The 14,941-nt window shown below is 43.3% G+C and overlaps 1 protein-coding gene and 1 long non-coding RNA gene across 5 annotated transcripts in view; one reads left to right on the forward strand and one right to left on the reverse strand.

Annotated features, from left to right (window-relative positions):
- The window catches only part of EGFLAM (EGF like, fibronectin type III and laminin G domains), a 211,121-nt gene that overhangs the window by 51,318 nt on the left and 144,862 nt on the right, over nucleotides 1-14,941 (reverse strand). For 2 of the 3 annotated variants that reach the window (XM_016953398.4, XM_016953400.4), the window contains exons 7-11: nucleotides 7,391-7,506; nucleotides 6,486-6,804; nucleotides 5,726-5,826; nucleotides 4,527-4,627; nucleotides 1,045-1,189 (exon numbers count right to left, since the gene is read on the reverse strand). In XM_016953398.4, coding sequence (XP_016808887.1) covers nucleotides 1,045-1,189; nucleotides 4,527-4,627; nucleotides 5,726-5,826; nucleotides 6,486-6,804; nucleotides 7,391-7,506 — 782 coding nt within the window. Of the gene's footprint in view, nucleotides 1-1,044; nucleotides 1,190-4,526; nucleotides 4,628-5,725; nucleotides 5,827-6,485; nucleotides 6,805-7,390; nucleotides 7,507-9,738; nucleotides 10,117-14,941 lie in introns of those variants that run through there. The other variant, XM_001142294.7, reaches the window with a different exon arrangement.
- LOC100611185 (uncharacterized) lies at nucleotides 10,159-13,820 on the forward strand. Of its 2 annotated transcripts, XR_001717756.4 has the most exons (3): nucleotides 10,159-10,231; nucleotides 11,547-11,804; nucleotides 13,628-13,820. It is a non-coding gene; the product is annotated as an uncharacterized LOC100611185 (long non-coding RNA). The 2 variants fall into 2 exon arrangements; XR_127682.4 differs by lacking the exon at nucleotides 13,628-13,820 and having other exon boundaries at nucleotides 11,547-13,173.

The raw sequence follows: 14,941 nt of genomic DNA on the forward strand, positions 1-14,941 counted from the left end.
TATAAACAAAGGCTTTCTTGCTACATTTTTCCTTGGAGAATACAGACACCTGCCTGATTATAATTATAGGCTCAGTTCCCTGGCAGGCTGCTAATCCAAACTGTTTATTCTGAACATAGTCCTAAAATTGCCCAGACCATAACAAATATGCGAATACTAGGTGATTTGCTGAGTAGCCCAACAGTCTGACTTTTTTTTTTTAACCATTTCCTACAATTACGGCCCCCCTCAAAGGTAGATGAACAGCTTATTCCTGCATTTTGAACCAAGTGAACCTTTCAAGACTGTCTTCTAAAGCCACAGGATTGCAACACTCCTGCCCTAAAAGCAAGCTTTGTGTTTGACACTAATAATGGCTTCTAGGCTGGGTGTGGTGGCTCATCCCCGTAACCCCAGCACTTTGGGAGGCCTAGGTGGGAGACTCGCTTCCATCCAGGAGTTCATGACCAGCCTGGGCAACACAGTGAAACTCTAACTCTACAGAAAAAAAAAAAAAAAAAAAAAAAATTAGCCAGGCATGGTGGCACATGCCTGTAGTTCCAGCTACTTGGGAGCCTGAGGCGGGATGGTTTGAACCAGGGAGGTAGAGGCTGCAGTGAGCCATGATTATGCCACTGCACTCCAGCCTGGGGGACAGAGTGAGACCCTGCCTCCAAGTAATAATAGTAATAATGGGTTCTATTCTTCTAATATGGGCCTTCTTCTACTGCTGGCTTTGATGTACTTAGGGAAAGAGAACATGTCCTTGGGCACAGTCCTGCAACATGGACCTATGCACCAACAGCAATGATGCTTGCAAGTTTAATTCTTCTCTTTGGTAGATGTGCAGTGGATGTGTGCCCTGAAAGCTCACCTGGAGTGCAAGACCACTCAGGAGCACATCAAAGGTCTGTTGCATGGGTTCACCATGAGAAATAGGCCTTACCAAGCCCATCCAGAACTTGAATCCTGCAGACTCTGCCACGGCTCTCTGCAGTAAGCCCTTCTCAGGAGACTTATGGTGGGTGGTATGTGGGGTGGGCAGGGTGTGGGGCTCATACATACCTGAGACTGGCCTGTCACTGGGGTGCCATTGTTCAGCTGCAGCAGCCCGTTCAGCCCATCTCTGTAGAGCATAACCGTGTGCCAACCCCCTAGTTTGATTTTGGTCTCACTTACGATGATGGCAACCCCAGTTCCACAATTAAACCTGTTGGGGAGGAAAAGGAAAAGAAGATTTCTTGACGAACCAGGTCATTATGTTTTCAGATTCCGTGGACGTCACTTCCAGGTCAACAGCTCCCTTCAGAGTCAGTCTGTTCAGAGTCATGTTTATGAATATCAAGTGCTGTTGAAATCAATACAGGGAAGAACTAGGCACCTCTTCCTGGGGACGATCTCCGTCTAGTTATCTTTCATCTACCCATAGGACCTTTCAATGTAGGGCCTTTGTTAACCTGATTTTTTCTGCAACTTAGAAAATCATGGGCATTTGGGTACTGTGCTCGCTACCTGCGTGACGGGATCTGTACCCCAAGCCTCAGCATCATTCACTATTCCCACGTAGCAAATCTGCACATGTACCCCCTGTATTTAAAATAAAAGTTGACATTAGGCCAGGCATGGTGATTTACGTCTGTAATCCCAGCACTTTGGAAGGCCAAGGCAGGCGGATCACCTGAGGTTAGGAGTTCGAGACCAGCCTGACCAACATGGTGAAACCCCGTTTCTACTAAAAATACAAAGATTAGCTGGACATGGTGGTGGGTGCCTATAGTCACAGCTGCTCCAGAGGCTGAGGCAGCAGAATTGTTTGAACCCAGGAGGTGGAGGTTACAGTGAGCCAAGATCAAGCCACTGCCTGGGCAACAGAGTGAAACTCTGTCTCAAAAATAAATAAAAATAAAAAATAAAAGTTTAAATTTTAAAAAGCTGGGCACAGTGGCTCACATCTGTAATCCCAGCACTTTGGGAGGGCGAGGCAGGTGGATCACTTGAGCTCAGGAGTTCGATACCAGCCTGGCCAACATGGCGAAACCCTGTCTCTACTAAAAATACAAAAGTTAACTGAGCACGATGGCAGATGCTTGTAATCCTAGCTACTCAGGAGGATGAGGCAGGAGAATCACTTGAACCCAGGAGGTGGAGGTTGAAGTGAGCCCAGATTGCACCACTGCACTCCAGCCTTGGCAACAGAGACTCCGTCTCAAAAAAAAAAAAAAAAAGAAATTAATGAAAGGTAGTAGCTAATCCGCATCCCGTTTTCTTTTCTTTTCTTTTGAGAAAGAGTCTCGCTCTGTTGCCCAGGCTGGAGTCCAGTGGCGTGATCTCTGCTCACTGCAACCTCCGCCTCCCGGGTTCAAGCGATTCTCCCACCTCAGCCTCCTGAGTAGCTGGGACTACAGGCGCATGCCACCACACCCGGCTAATTTTTGTATTTTTAGTAGAGACGTGGTTTCGCCATGTTGGCCAGGATGGTCTCGATCTCCTGACCTCGTGATCCGCCCACCTTGGCCTCCCAAAATCCTGGGATTACAGGTGTGAGCCACTGCAACCAGCTCCCATTTTCTTTTGACTGGAAGTACGTGATCACTTCTACTCGGAAGGAATTTAGCCTTCTTTGTTTCTGAAAAGGACAGGACCCATAAGAAAAGTAAAGGAAAAATCATAAGAAAGAGAAAAAGAAAAGAAAATGATGGGCAACTAAGGACCTCCTTCTTGTTTTCAGCAATTGCCAAATGCTTACAGTGAATTCAAGCTACAGTGAATAGAATGCAAGTCACTGTGTTTCCAGGGATTTCTCTGGGGACTTTCCAAACTCTCAAATAATAAAGCTCAGTGATATTCATAAAAATATAAAAATCCAGGTCTTCAGGCTCATTTTGGCAAGCTGGCCAGCCCTGCCATCTGTGCTTAGCTGTACCTCAATACAGGCGAGGTCCATAGGAGGCTCAGGAGTGAGGTGAGACAGAGGAGGGGTGTCCTCAGATGGCTGCATTATTCTTGTTTTTATCCCAACCTCCCTATGGCCCAGGAGTGCCCATGGTCACTATGCCTAACAGGTGGAATATTGGACCTTTCTGGTCAACTTCCAAATAGCCACCATGCCTCTTCCACATGGATCCTGAGACTGCCGGTGGGGAAGGAGTCGTAGCCGGCATTTTCCTTACTAGGATTTGCATTAACTGCAGCCACTTCTCAGGCCCTCCCTTTGTCTCGAGATCCTCAGTGAAGTGAGATGCAGTCAAGAGGCATTGCAAAACAGGCTTACCCTGAAGAGGATAGCAGATTCACTCAGCAGGAGTTACATAGTTGGAGAGCTGCTACCAGCTAACAACTGCCAGTGCTACTGAGAGTCTATCCGATCCTCCAAGTGCTAGGACCCTACAAGGTGAAAACCACCGCCCAAGATCCTGGTGGCTAACACCAAACTTCTGTGAATCAAATCATTTAGTAAAGCATGGGGGCCCATTTTCTAGCCCAAGTGGGATGCTCAGAAGCCTTCTTCAACTTAACCAAAAACACTTTTATGCTGAAGGTAATTTAAGAAGACAATAATGGCTGATGCTTATTGAGTACTTGCTCTGGGTCAGACGCTGCTCTAAGCGCTTTTATGAATTAACTCATTTAACCCTCACAACAGCCCCATGAGGAAAGGCAGGCTTGGAGAGGTTGCGCCACATGCTGAAGGTCAGGCAGCAGGGGGTTGGTGCCATTAGGATGTCAGCCAGTGCGCCACGGAGAAGGACAAGGCTGGTGCCCGTTGGTTGTTCACAAAGAGGTGCAGTGCACACCTCCACAAGACTCATTAAAATCTTCACCCTTCCACAAAACTCTGCCCCCCAGAAGACCACACATAAGCTAAAGGTGGCTTCCAAAGTGTGTTGGGGGAGAAACGATGAGGGCAGTGGAGGCAAGCCAAAGAGTTCCCAGCACAGCCCAGAGGAAGATGAGGATGGGGAGCCCATAGGAGGTTGGAGGCTCCTCTCAGTCCACACCTGTCAGCCACATTTGCCAAAGGGAGATGAGAAGACCCCAGCCTTCTTCCCATCACATCCACTAGAGCTCCAGAGAAAAGAAACTGTATTCCTTTGGCTCACTCTGCATCCTCAGGATTGACAGGAGTGCCAGGTACCCTCCTCAAGAAACATTCAACAGCACCTCCAGTGCCAGGTACATTCAACAGCACCTCCAGAGCCAGGTACATTCAACAGCACCTGCAGTGCCAGATACATTCAACAGCACCTGCAGCATCAGGTATGTTCAACAGCATCCCCAGGACCAGGTACACTCTACAACACCTCCACAGCCAGTTACACTGTAGGTGCTGCTGAATGAATGAATGATTTCCAAAACCCAAGTTTTATAGGTTATCCTGCAATCCCAGTACACCAGTATTTGGTAAACTGGTTCATATTCATTTTATACAAACCATTCTTTCATCTACTAGAACCTATCCTGTATATATTTTTTCATACTATAAAAATGCAAATATAATGTAAGATAATGTAACAAAAAAAGAGTGTGAGGCTTTTGGCAGGAATTACCTGAACTGCAGCGAGCGTCGGATGATAGCCAGGGACATGAAATCCCCCCTCCCGTGTTCGTTCTCCCCACAGTAGAGCAGTAAGCCATCCTCTGCCTCCGCCTGTGATTATACAAACAAAAGCCACATGAACAGTAAGCACCTCCCCTTCCTTAAAGCACCATCTGGAAAGACACAAATGTGAAACTTGAGCATTTTCTCCTCCACGATCCTATCTACAAAGGGTCAAGCATGTGGGCTCCAATTCACTCCCAGATACCTGGTCCCAGTTCATTTTCAATAAACAAATGGCAGTGATATAAACTGAGGGGTAGCAGTGAGGCGAGAGCAAGGTGACCCCATCTTTGACCCGCTCTTTACTTGTCCTTTGTGGATGCACCTGCAGAGCCTCAGAAAACCAAATGTACAAAGACCACGGTCACAGTGAGGATGTTGCTGGTGTACATCCAATTCTATTTTCACTTTGTTCTTTCTATTTCCTTCCCTCTGGGGAGGCATGCACATTTGCTTCTTTCCTTCTATCAGGAGAACAGGATGGTAAGAATAGCTCAGCCGAAAGCTGTGCTGGTGGTCTTAGACTAAGACAGGTCATTTCTTGAAGACTCAACAATGTGGCCATGACTTCAAATGAGACTTCTTTCCAGACCTCCAGACCTTTTTGTGTCATTGGAGATACCCAAAAGAATCAGTTTAAGCTGAGGTCACTGACTGAATTCTTATCTGCAGTTGATTCAAATCAGAGAACCTCCACTGGGCCCTCACGAAGCAAGGCTTGCGTAAAGAAAAGTTTTCTATTTGTTCAGTGACAGCCATCACAATGAAGACAGAGAATTGGGCTCTCTTTTTAAACAATTTTGGAATGGGGAATGCATTGTTTCTTCTCAATCCTGGCCTGGGAGAAATCACTATTGTGAACAACATTGCTCGGACCCCAACATTTTCACTTGCAATCTTCATGCCAGCTACTCTATAGTTCAGTAATATACAAACCCACCGTCTCCTCACTGTCACACTTGAATGTTGTGAATGTACTCTTCATTCCTATTGTCTCCTGAGCTGGTTTAGAGACAGGCTCTGTGTCATATTTACCTTTCGTCACTCTCCCTGCTGCCCCCCTTCCTCTCCCCCAGCCTTTGAATGTAGCACATTGCTGTGTTAAAGTGTCCAAAAAGCACTCATCAAACAACACATCCCTCTTACCCTAAATTCAAGAGTAATTTGAAATGCCTGATAAGAATTCTTCAGAGGTTCAAACGTTACATAGGAGTGGCCAAAGAACTGAGGATACTGGATAACAATATCTGAAGAAGAAAAAAGACAACACAAAAGAATGCTACTTCCTCACTTCTTCAAAAGCAAAAATCAGTATACAACGTTGCCTGAATATCATTAAGTGAGAACCCTCACTAATCTATTCAACTTCGCTATCTTCTTTTCTATACTTTTTATACCTACAACTCTCATTCTTGGAGACTTTGAGCTTCTGAAATTCTTAGGAAGAAGCTGCATTTTTGGAGACCGGCACTGGCTTTCCTAAGAAGAAACCAATGGCTTTAGGGCCACTGTCACTTGCCCTCAGCTATACAGGCCTTTGTGTAATATAAGTTGGCCCAGTTGTTATCCTTCTTAACCCTCATGCATAAGCTTTAACTGCATATTTTGGTAGAGATGTGATTATGGTAAAACCTACCTCTCTAAGATAGTATCAGGATGATTTATTGATTGCTTTAAAGGGACTACACATTTGGCACACATAGAAATAGGGCTGCTGTCTACTTAGAAGCAATGAAAGTTGCCTCACAATTTGCCTTGTATAGTTAATTTAATGACCAATATGTGGACGAAGGTACTTATCTTGGAGAAGGGACTAGAAGGAACTATGTTTGGACCACAAAACTGCCCTCTGGCTCTCAATGGTGCCAATTCATCACCACATTCTTCCTCTCCCCCAAGGGCCTACCTTCTGAGCAGCTCTCACCACCTTTGCCCAGGGTGCACTGGCATCGCGAGCCCCCCCAGGTGTAGTCATTGACACAGAAGCTGTCAGCAGAGCAGAGAGTTTCATCACAAGGCATGTCAAAGAGCCTTGACATTATGGCCACACCATTCTTCCCCTTTCTCTGTACGGGAATGGGCTGGGGAGCCACCGTGGTCACAGGGAGAGATGCTGAGGTAGGGGGGATGAGCCTAGAAATGGTCTTTGGGTTAGATATAGACATCTTCTTGCTTTCCACCAAAAATTTCTTATTCCCTCTTTTGGTAGCAGGAAGTGGTTTAACCTAAAGCCAGAGAAGGAAAGGGGTTCAAGATGAACACAGAGCATGGCAATTGGACTGTTTTATTTATAGTTGTTGCCTAGTACTTGAAAACATGGTCACTTCCAAAAACCCTAGGATGGAGATGGGGAAGACAGCACTGACTCTAATTTATGGACAAAGAGCCTGATGGTCAGGGACTCATAGTGCTTTTCCTTGTATTACTCAGAAAATCAGCAGTAAAACTGATATTACATTATTTATTCTTATTACAATATGATGAAGATGCATGACTTTGTCAAGGAATTGTTCATTTCCTTATAATACCTGATTTTCTGAAATTTCCCTTGGTGGGAAATAGAAATATGTTTTTGCCAGATTGTGAAGTCCGCAGGCAGGAGCTGCCTATGGAACATCAGGATGGCTAGTACTTCCCTACTACTGATTTATCAGCACCTGGAGACTGATCATCAGACGAAACAAATCAGTGTTAAAAGCAAATGGGCACATTTAAGTTTTAAGTAAAATGTTTATGGTCCATTGGCTAAATTGTCTTGTTCGGCAAGAAAACACAAACACCCTGGGTTTTAAGAGCAGAGATTATTGTTACCTCCTCAAAGGAAATATCCAAATCTAAGTCGTCTTCAAATCCTTCATCATCCTCACCAGCTCCCATGTCGGTGATATAACGGGGTCCATAGCGGCCACTTCCCGCCTCCTCAGGGCCTTCACAAAGAAAAGCAGCACACCCTTCATCAGCACAGGCCTTCTTTGCACTATTGTCTAGCCTAACTCAGCCACAGGCAGAGCTGTACCGAATGGAACGCAGTGTATTGGAAACATAACAATGAATTCAACACAGAAAAGGAAGCGTCAATGACCAAAAGATATAAAAAAAGTTTCCTCTCATAAGTTACTAAGGAATTGCCAACTGAAACCAGAAAGAGCTTCCATTTTATACTGACAAGACTGGCAAAAATGTCAATCAGATAATAAAAATATTACTAAGGACGGGATCAATGAGGACTCATATGGTACTTGTGTAAACTGGTCCAGTCACTTTGTGAAATACTTGGAAATATTTCATAAAGTAGATGTTTGTTCATACCTAGCAATCCCACCCCAACTTACAAAAGCTGGAGAAACTCCTGTACCTGTGTACCAAAAGGCGTGTTCAAAACAGGTTCATAGCATCGGAATTTGTAATAGTAAAAAATACTCCAAATATGCTATTTATAAGAACAAACAACATCCCAAATGTCCATCAACAAAGAATGACTAAATTATTTATAGTATATCTATAGAATGGAGTACCATATAGTAGGGGAAAGGAATGAATCATCATTTAATATATCAACATGGCTTAATCTCACGATTTCATACAAAAAAAATGCAAGTTGCAAAAGAACGCATCTAGTTCGATGACATTAATATAAAAGACAACAGCAAACAAAACAATGTATTACTTAGGGATACATATATATGTAATTTAAACTCTTTAAAAAAGCAGGACAAACACATAAATACCCAAGGGAAGATAGAAAAGGGATGTGAATGAGGTGTGATTCACAGGGGCCTTTGAGAGTATTCCATCATATTCTGTTTCTTAAGGTAAGTGCTGGGTACCTGTAAATATTCATATTTTTTATATGTTGTATATATACATATATATACTTTTGAAGTACAAAGTATTTCACTAAAAGGTCTTTAAAACAAAAAAGGGAGATTATAGTAAACACTCCCACAACCAAAAAAAGGGGGCCCTATAAGGTATCTTGGGGGTCAACCATTTCATCCATCTTAGCAGGACAACGAAATCTTTCAGAACTGAAAGGTGGGTGAGAAAAGCTCTCGGACGTCAATACAGAGCATTGTCTTTTGAGGAACATTCAGTTGGCATTTTTATTCAACTGTCATCTGCAGAATCCACTGATCCACAGCGCTCTGATTTAGGTTGCACACGGGAAACACTCCACCAGGAGGTGGCAGCCTTTTAAAGAGCGGCTCCAGGGCACCTGCATGTCCTCACAGTGGATTTGGGCCAGCACAGGTACTAACTTGCTGCCCTCTCTCAACTGAAAAAGCCAGGCACCAGCCTTTAGGGCAGTAACAACTTTGGCAACAGAAACTGGCTTTGGTAGGATGCTGCCGCTCATTAGTTATTAGACATCCAGTGTTTGGATGCCTAGTGAAAAAGAAAAAGGAAAAATAACATAAAAAGCATAAAAAACATAAACTAAACTTAAAGACATTTTGCTTTCAGAATAAGCTAAGTCACGCACCATTCTCAGGAAGACAAACTCACCCTCCTACATTGTCTGTCCAGGCTGCTACAACAAAAGTACCATAAACTGATGGCTTGTAAACCACAAACATTTATTTTTCACAGTTCTGCAGGCTGTGAAGTCCCAGATCAAAGGGCTGGCAGTATCTGATGAGGGCACAGATGGTGCCTTCTCACTGCATCTTCACATGGTGGAAAGGGCAAACGAGCCCCTTTGGGCCTCTTTAATAAGGGCACTGATCCCATTCACAAGGACTCCACCCTTATGATCTAAGTACCTCCCAAAGGCCCCTCCTTGGGGGTTAGGATTTCAACATATGAATTTGAGGGAGACATAAACATTCCGACCATAGCACTCCTCCAAACAGAATAGCAATCAGATTGAAAATGGAGTGGAAGGAAATGGCAGAAAGTCATTTTTGTCAGGGGGCGTGCTGTTGACCAGAAATCAATCTCCTCCCAGACCAGAAGAGAGAAGTGCAGTCAGCAGATGATGCAGATGACCCAGAGACAGGGTGGAGTGAGCTGTTCTCAGGGGTTCGGGCGCATCTTGGTGGAGGTGGGATAACAAAGGGGAGGCGGTGTTCTCACCCCTTCCACACCAATTCCCCAGTTTTATTTAAAGTAGTCCACCTGTCAACTGAAAATTCAACCTGTCGATGCCAGATTTATACCTGGATGCATGTTCTCTCAAGCCACCTGCATGCAGCGTATCTGTGTGCCAGATGTCTTCACACAAAAAGCCCTTGAGGACAGCTCCTTCCTCTTGTCTCTATCTTTGTACAGCAAGCAGTCCCCCTTATCTGTATTTTTGCTTTCTGCAATTTCATTTACCCTCGATCAACCACAGTCCAAAAATATTAAATGGGAAATTCCAGAAATAAACAATTCATAAGTTCTGAGTAGCACGATGAAATAGCACGCTGCCCTGCTCCATCCTGCCTGGGATATGAATCATCCCTCTGTCTGGCATATCCGTGCTCCATATGCTCCCTGCCCCATGGTCTGCAGCCGTCTCAGTTGTCAGATTCACTGTCATGGCATCGAAGTTCTTATGTTCCAGTAACCATTATCTGACTTCATAATGGCCCCACAGTGCAAGAGCAGTGATTCTGGGATTCAGATATGCCAAAGAGAAGCCATGAAGTGCATCTTTTAAATTAAAAGGTGAAAGTTCTCAACTGAATTAAGGAAAGAAAAAAATCATATGCTGAGGTTGCTAAGATCTATGGCAAGAATGAATCTTCTATCTGTGAAACTGTGAAGAAGGAAAATGAAATTTATGCTAGTTCTGCTGCATATATAGGGTTCAGTATTATCTGCAGTTTCAGGTATCCACTGGGGATCTTGGAACACAACCCCCGTGGAGAGGGAACTACTGTATCTATCTCTCTCGGCCCCTCTCTCTCTTTCTCTTTCTCCCCTCTGTCCTTTCCCTCACTCTTCATTTCTATCTCTGTCTCTCTCATATATTCGGAATTGTTAGATTCCAGAAGAAATCCATTTGGTAGTAAAAGAATTATACAGCACATACATAAAGCAAGCTGGCTTTTGTCTTCAGTAGTTTGGTCTCTCTCCCTCCAGGCTGTTCTTCCTTGCCCTGTGCACCTTATTAACACATTCTCAACAAGGTTAAGATTCTCTTCATCTTTATCCTATGATTTCCTATCTGAAAAATCACCTTCAGTGACTCTCCACTGCCTACAACATAAATTCTAAGCTTCTTGGTCAAGAATTCAAGGTTCTCAATTAAAACAGCTCCTTTTTTCCTCCTTCTTCCCCCATCACCATGATTTATTGAATTCTACTCCATCTCCTCTACTTATCAGGTACTATTGGGTGCTTAACATGATATATTTCTAAACTTTTCAATAATCTTACAAGGTAAGTATGACTAATCCCACTTTATACATAAGAAAACTGAGTTAAGAGTAGTTAAGTAATTTGCCTAAAATTAAAGACTTTATAACTGGCTGAGCTAAACTCAAATCCAAGGTCTGTCCGGTGACTGCTCTCCTAATCGCCTATTGCAGAAGAAGCCACTGTGGAGGTAGAAAGATCCTAGAATTTGAGAAAATTACCATATGTTGATCATTCTTAGTGTGCCAGGAGCTTTTCATACATCGCTTAAGTTAATCCTCACAAAATACTATAAAATTGGTGTTATTACTTCCATTTTACCAAGTGGAGATACAGACACAGAGAGATTAAATAACTTGCTCAAGGCAGACAGATGGGGAATGGCAGGGCTAGATTTTATCCTTGGTCTCTCTTTTGACTACATCATGCTACTTAATCTGAATCCTAATTATGTTTTCAGGTTTTTGTTGTTTTTTAAAAAATACTCTTCAAAAGCTATATAATAGCCAAACTGGCCTGCCAGTTGTCTCCTGAATGCATCTTGTATTTTCTTACCCTAGGATTTTGGTTAATGCTTTTTCCCATTGTCATCTTTTTCCCACTCCTATCTCCTTACACACAGCCTACCTATTCTCCCAGAGGGCATGCATTCTATGGAGACAGAGGTGAATGTGTGCCATCAGATGACCAAAATCAAGCGACATTTTAAAAAGAAAACAGACTCTTCTGGGAAAAATGGTGACTCCACAAAGTAAGAAGCCACCAAGACTTGTAGGACATTCCTTCATCTTCTCCTGGATGGGGCAACCCAGCCATGGATATATGCCTCCAATCAGCATAAATGCCCATTGCTTGATAAAGTCAACACATGTGTAAGATGGTATGTACATCTTCTGGGCTCCTGGCCTTAGACTCTTGCCCTTGTGTTTACCAACTCGATTGTAAATCCTTTGAGGGCAGAAACCATATTTTAGATTTCTTCATATCCTTTCCCTTCCTCCATGTCACTAACACTTCATGTACTCAACCAAGGTCAACACCTTTGAGAGGAGTGACAGGAGACACTCCCACAGTGCTGAACCATGTCCTGCCCTTGCTTAACATGGTGGGACTCTGCCTCCCAATCCAAAGTCCCCCAAAACTGCCACCAATCCTGTCCTTTTCCCCAAATGAAGCTAGAAGTAAGAATGGAAAGAGATCTAAACACCATCCAGCCCAATCTTCTCATTTCACAAGCATGGAAACCGAGGCCACAGAAGAGAATTGACTTAAAATCAAGATCATGCATCTCATTAGAGGAAGCTCTAACTCTAGAATCAGATAATATGACTCTAGTTCAATATCCGTAAGACTCTATTGCACAGTTTTTTTTGGCATCAAGTATCTAAAGATAGTTCAGTCCGAAGAACCTGGAACCTAGAGAAGCCAAGGGTTAGAGCATAGGTGGCTGAGATCTCTTACTGCCCCTCCATCTGCTCTAGGAAATTCTGTTTCTTGAAGGGAACTCAGAGAAAAGGACCACAAGCAAATTGCTGCTGCTACAAAATGATACCATAATAAGAATGGAAATAATCCTGGATTCTCTGCTCATTTCGACAAGTAAAATAAGGCACATATTTTTCAATGGATAATGTTCTTTGGTCTTTGTAAAAATTGTTTCCGTTTTGACACTTTTTGTAACCTATTTCTTTGAAACCTGAGTTCACTCAGTTTGGGGAAACATAGGGTACGGAAGAAGAAGGGGAAAAGGAATATGGAATCACAAGGATTTAGAGTCAAAGTAATTTTAACTTTCGTAGAAAGACCGCAGGGATCAGCTAACACAACAAGCCCATTTTACAGAGGAGTCAACTAAGGCTCAAAGAATCCATGAGACTCGCCCAGAGAAGCAGCTCATTAGTGGCAGAGTTGATCTAGAATTCTGGGCTCCTGCTGCTGCAACCCAGTCCTCTTTGCAGCATCCCAAACTCCCTCTCTCATAATAATCCAGGATAATAGTCATTTCCCATTTTTAATAAGAAGGAAATGAGCACAGAGAGAACCAGGCACAGCATGATGGAAGAAACCTGGAACTAAAGCCTCACTACTTCTCTTTCCTGACTGCCCCGCCACCTCAGATCCCAAATCCACAGCTTACAGGAAGTTTTTACCAATGTTATTTCTAAGAGAGCACAGAATGTACGGTCCAAGCCAGTGATAAGAATTCTCCCTGTAGCCTGGGGTTATTGTAATTAAAGTACATAACTTATCTCTTTCTACTTGGCACTTTGTTAATTAGGAAAAGAGAACATTAAAAAGGAGACATTTATTAGAACCAGAATAATCAAACCACTAGTTCAGGGGTTATTCCACTGTAAAAAAAAAAGTTAATAAACAAAACACAAATTTTTGTTAATAGATAAAAGGGTGACTTTTATTTTATTAAAAAACCTGTGCTTTGTTTTAATAAAGGCATCACAGGTTTTCTATAAATAATGAGTTTCTCAGCTATATCAACATGATGTAGTTGGAAATATCGGTAGTCATAGAATCCAAATAATTGGGAGAAGGACATAAATGGCTTGGGTGACCTTGAGCAGGCCACTTCATCTCTCTGGGTCTTGTGTTTTCCAATAAAATAAGGAGTAGGATTAGACTTGATGACCTTGAAATCCTTTCCAGCACTAACATTCTGTGATCCTAAAAGTCACCCTTTTAATTTAGACATATTGCAGGCATCTGTCACATCAAGCAAGGTTTGAAGAAGAAACAACTGGAGAATTTTACTTATGTGGATGAAAAAGCAAACAGAAGTTAGTCCAGCACGGAAGTCACATTCTTTGGGATTGTAGCATTGTGTTCTCCTGTAGGAGGTGATCCATTGTCATTTATCGGAATCCATCTTCACTCAAAAGGACCAGGTTGTATTTTGAGTCCTTTCTCTTAATGTCTTTTAGCAACAACAAGGGAGGAACACTTATTCCCTACTCTTGAAGTTCCAGTCATGAGAATAGAGTCTCCCTAAGCACTGCTGGATTCTTGTCCAACCACTTTCCCTGCCTACAGAGGTGGGGACAGTGACTTGGCTGCTAAGTGGAAGCAGTAGGTCCACATTTCCGAAGGAGGGAAGCTAATCTATCAAAGGACCTTGGGGTCCGGGTGCAGTGGCTCACACCTGTAACCCTAGCACTTTGGGAGGCCAAAGTGGGTGGATCGCTTGAGCTCAGGAATTTGAGACCAGCTTGCACAACATAGCGAAAACCCATATCTAACAAAAATACAAAAATTAGCCAGGCATAGTGGCGTGTGTCTGTGATCCCACCTACTCAGGAGGCTGAGATGGCAGGATCGCTTGAGCCTAGGAGGCGGAGGTTGCAGTGAGCTGGGATAGTGCCTCTGCATTCCAGCCTGGGTGACAGAGTGAGACCCCATCTCAAAAAAAAAAAAAAAGAAAAAAAGAAAACAAAAATAAAAAAGACCCTGGGGAGGGAGGAGGAATTCGATTTGGAACGAATTAATTCAGTTCTTCCTACCTTCCCTCTCCACCTAGCATAGTGGAAGACAGTAGCCTGGGTAGGTGTGACTCCTGTGCAAACCCAAACTTTCCCTCAAGTGGGCTCTCCCATAGTCTGGACTGGACAGAAGAGAGTTTGCAAGCTCACTTTGGCTCTTAGAGTGAGCTACGTCTTCTGACCCAGCCTTTTTAGAAATAAGAATGGCATTTGATTCATCTGCTTCATCTTCATCCTTATCATCTTCCTCTGCTGACTGTGTTGTTTTATTTTTCAATTGATTTCAAAAGTGGGCAAAAAAAAATGCTATTAATTGTGTCTCTTCAAAACCCTAATACCCACCAGAATAAGAATGGTTCTCTCCATGAGGCTGTAAGCCACAGACAGAAACTGGGTCATCTCTTTCAGTGCAAATGTTCAATAATTGGATGGTTAGATGGAATAATGTCAGGTCAGACCTGTGACTTGAGTCCCTTCAAAGTCTTCCCAAAATCCTACGTGACTTGGCTCCGCAAGCTCGAGCCTC

This window comes from Pan troglodytes, chromosome 4 (genome assembly GCF_028858775.2).
Source record: "Pan troglodytes isolate AG18354 chromosome 4, NHGRI_mPanTro3-v2.0_pri, whole genome shotgun sequence".
Lineage (NCBI taxonomy): Eukaryota > Metazoa > Chordata > Mammalia > Primates > Hominidae > Pan > Pan troglodytes.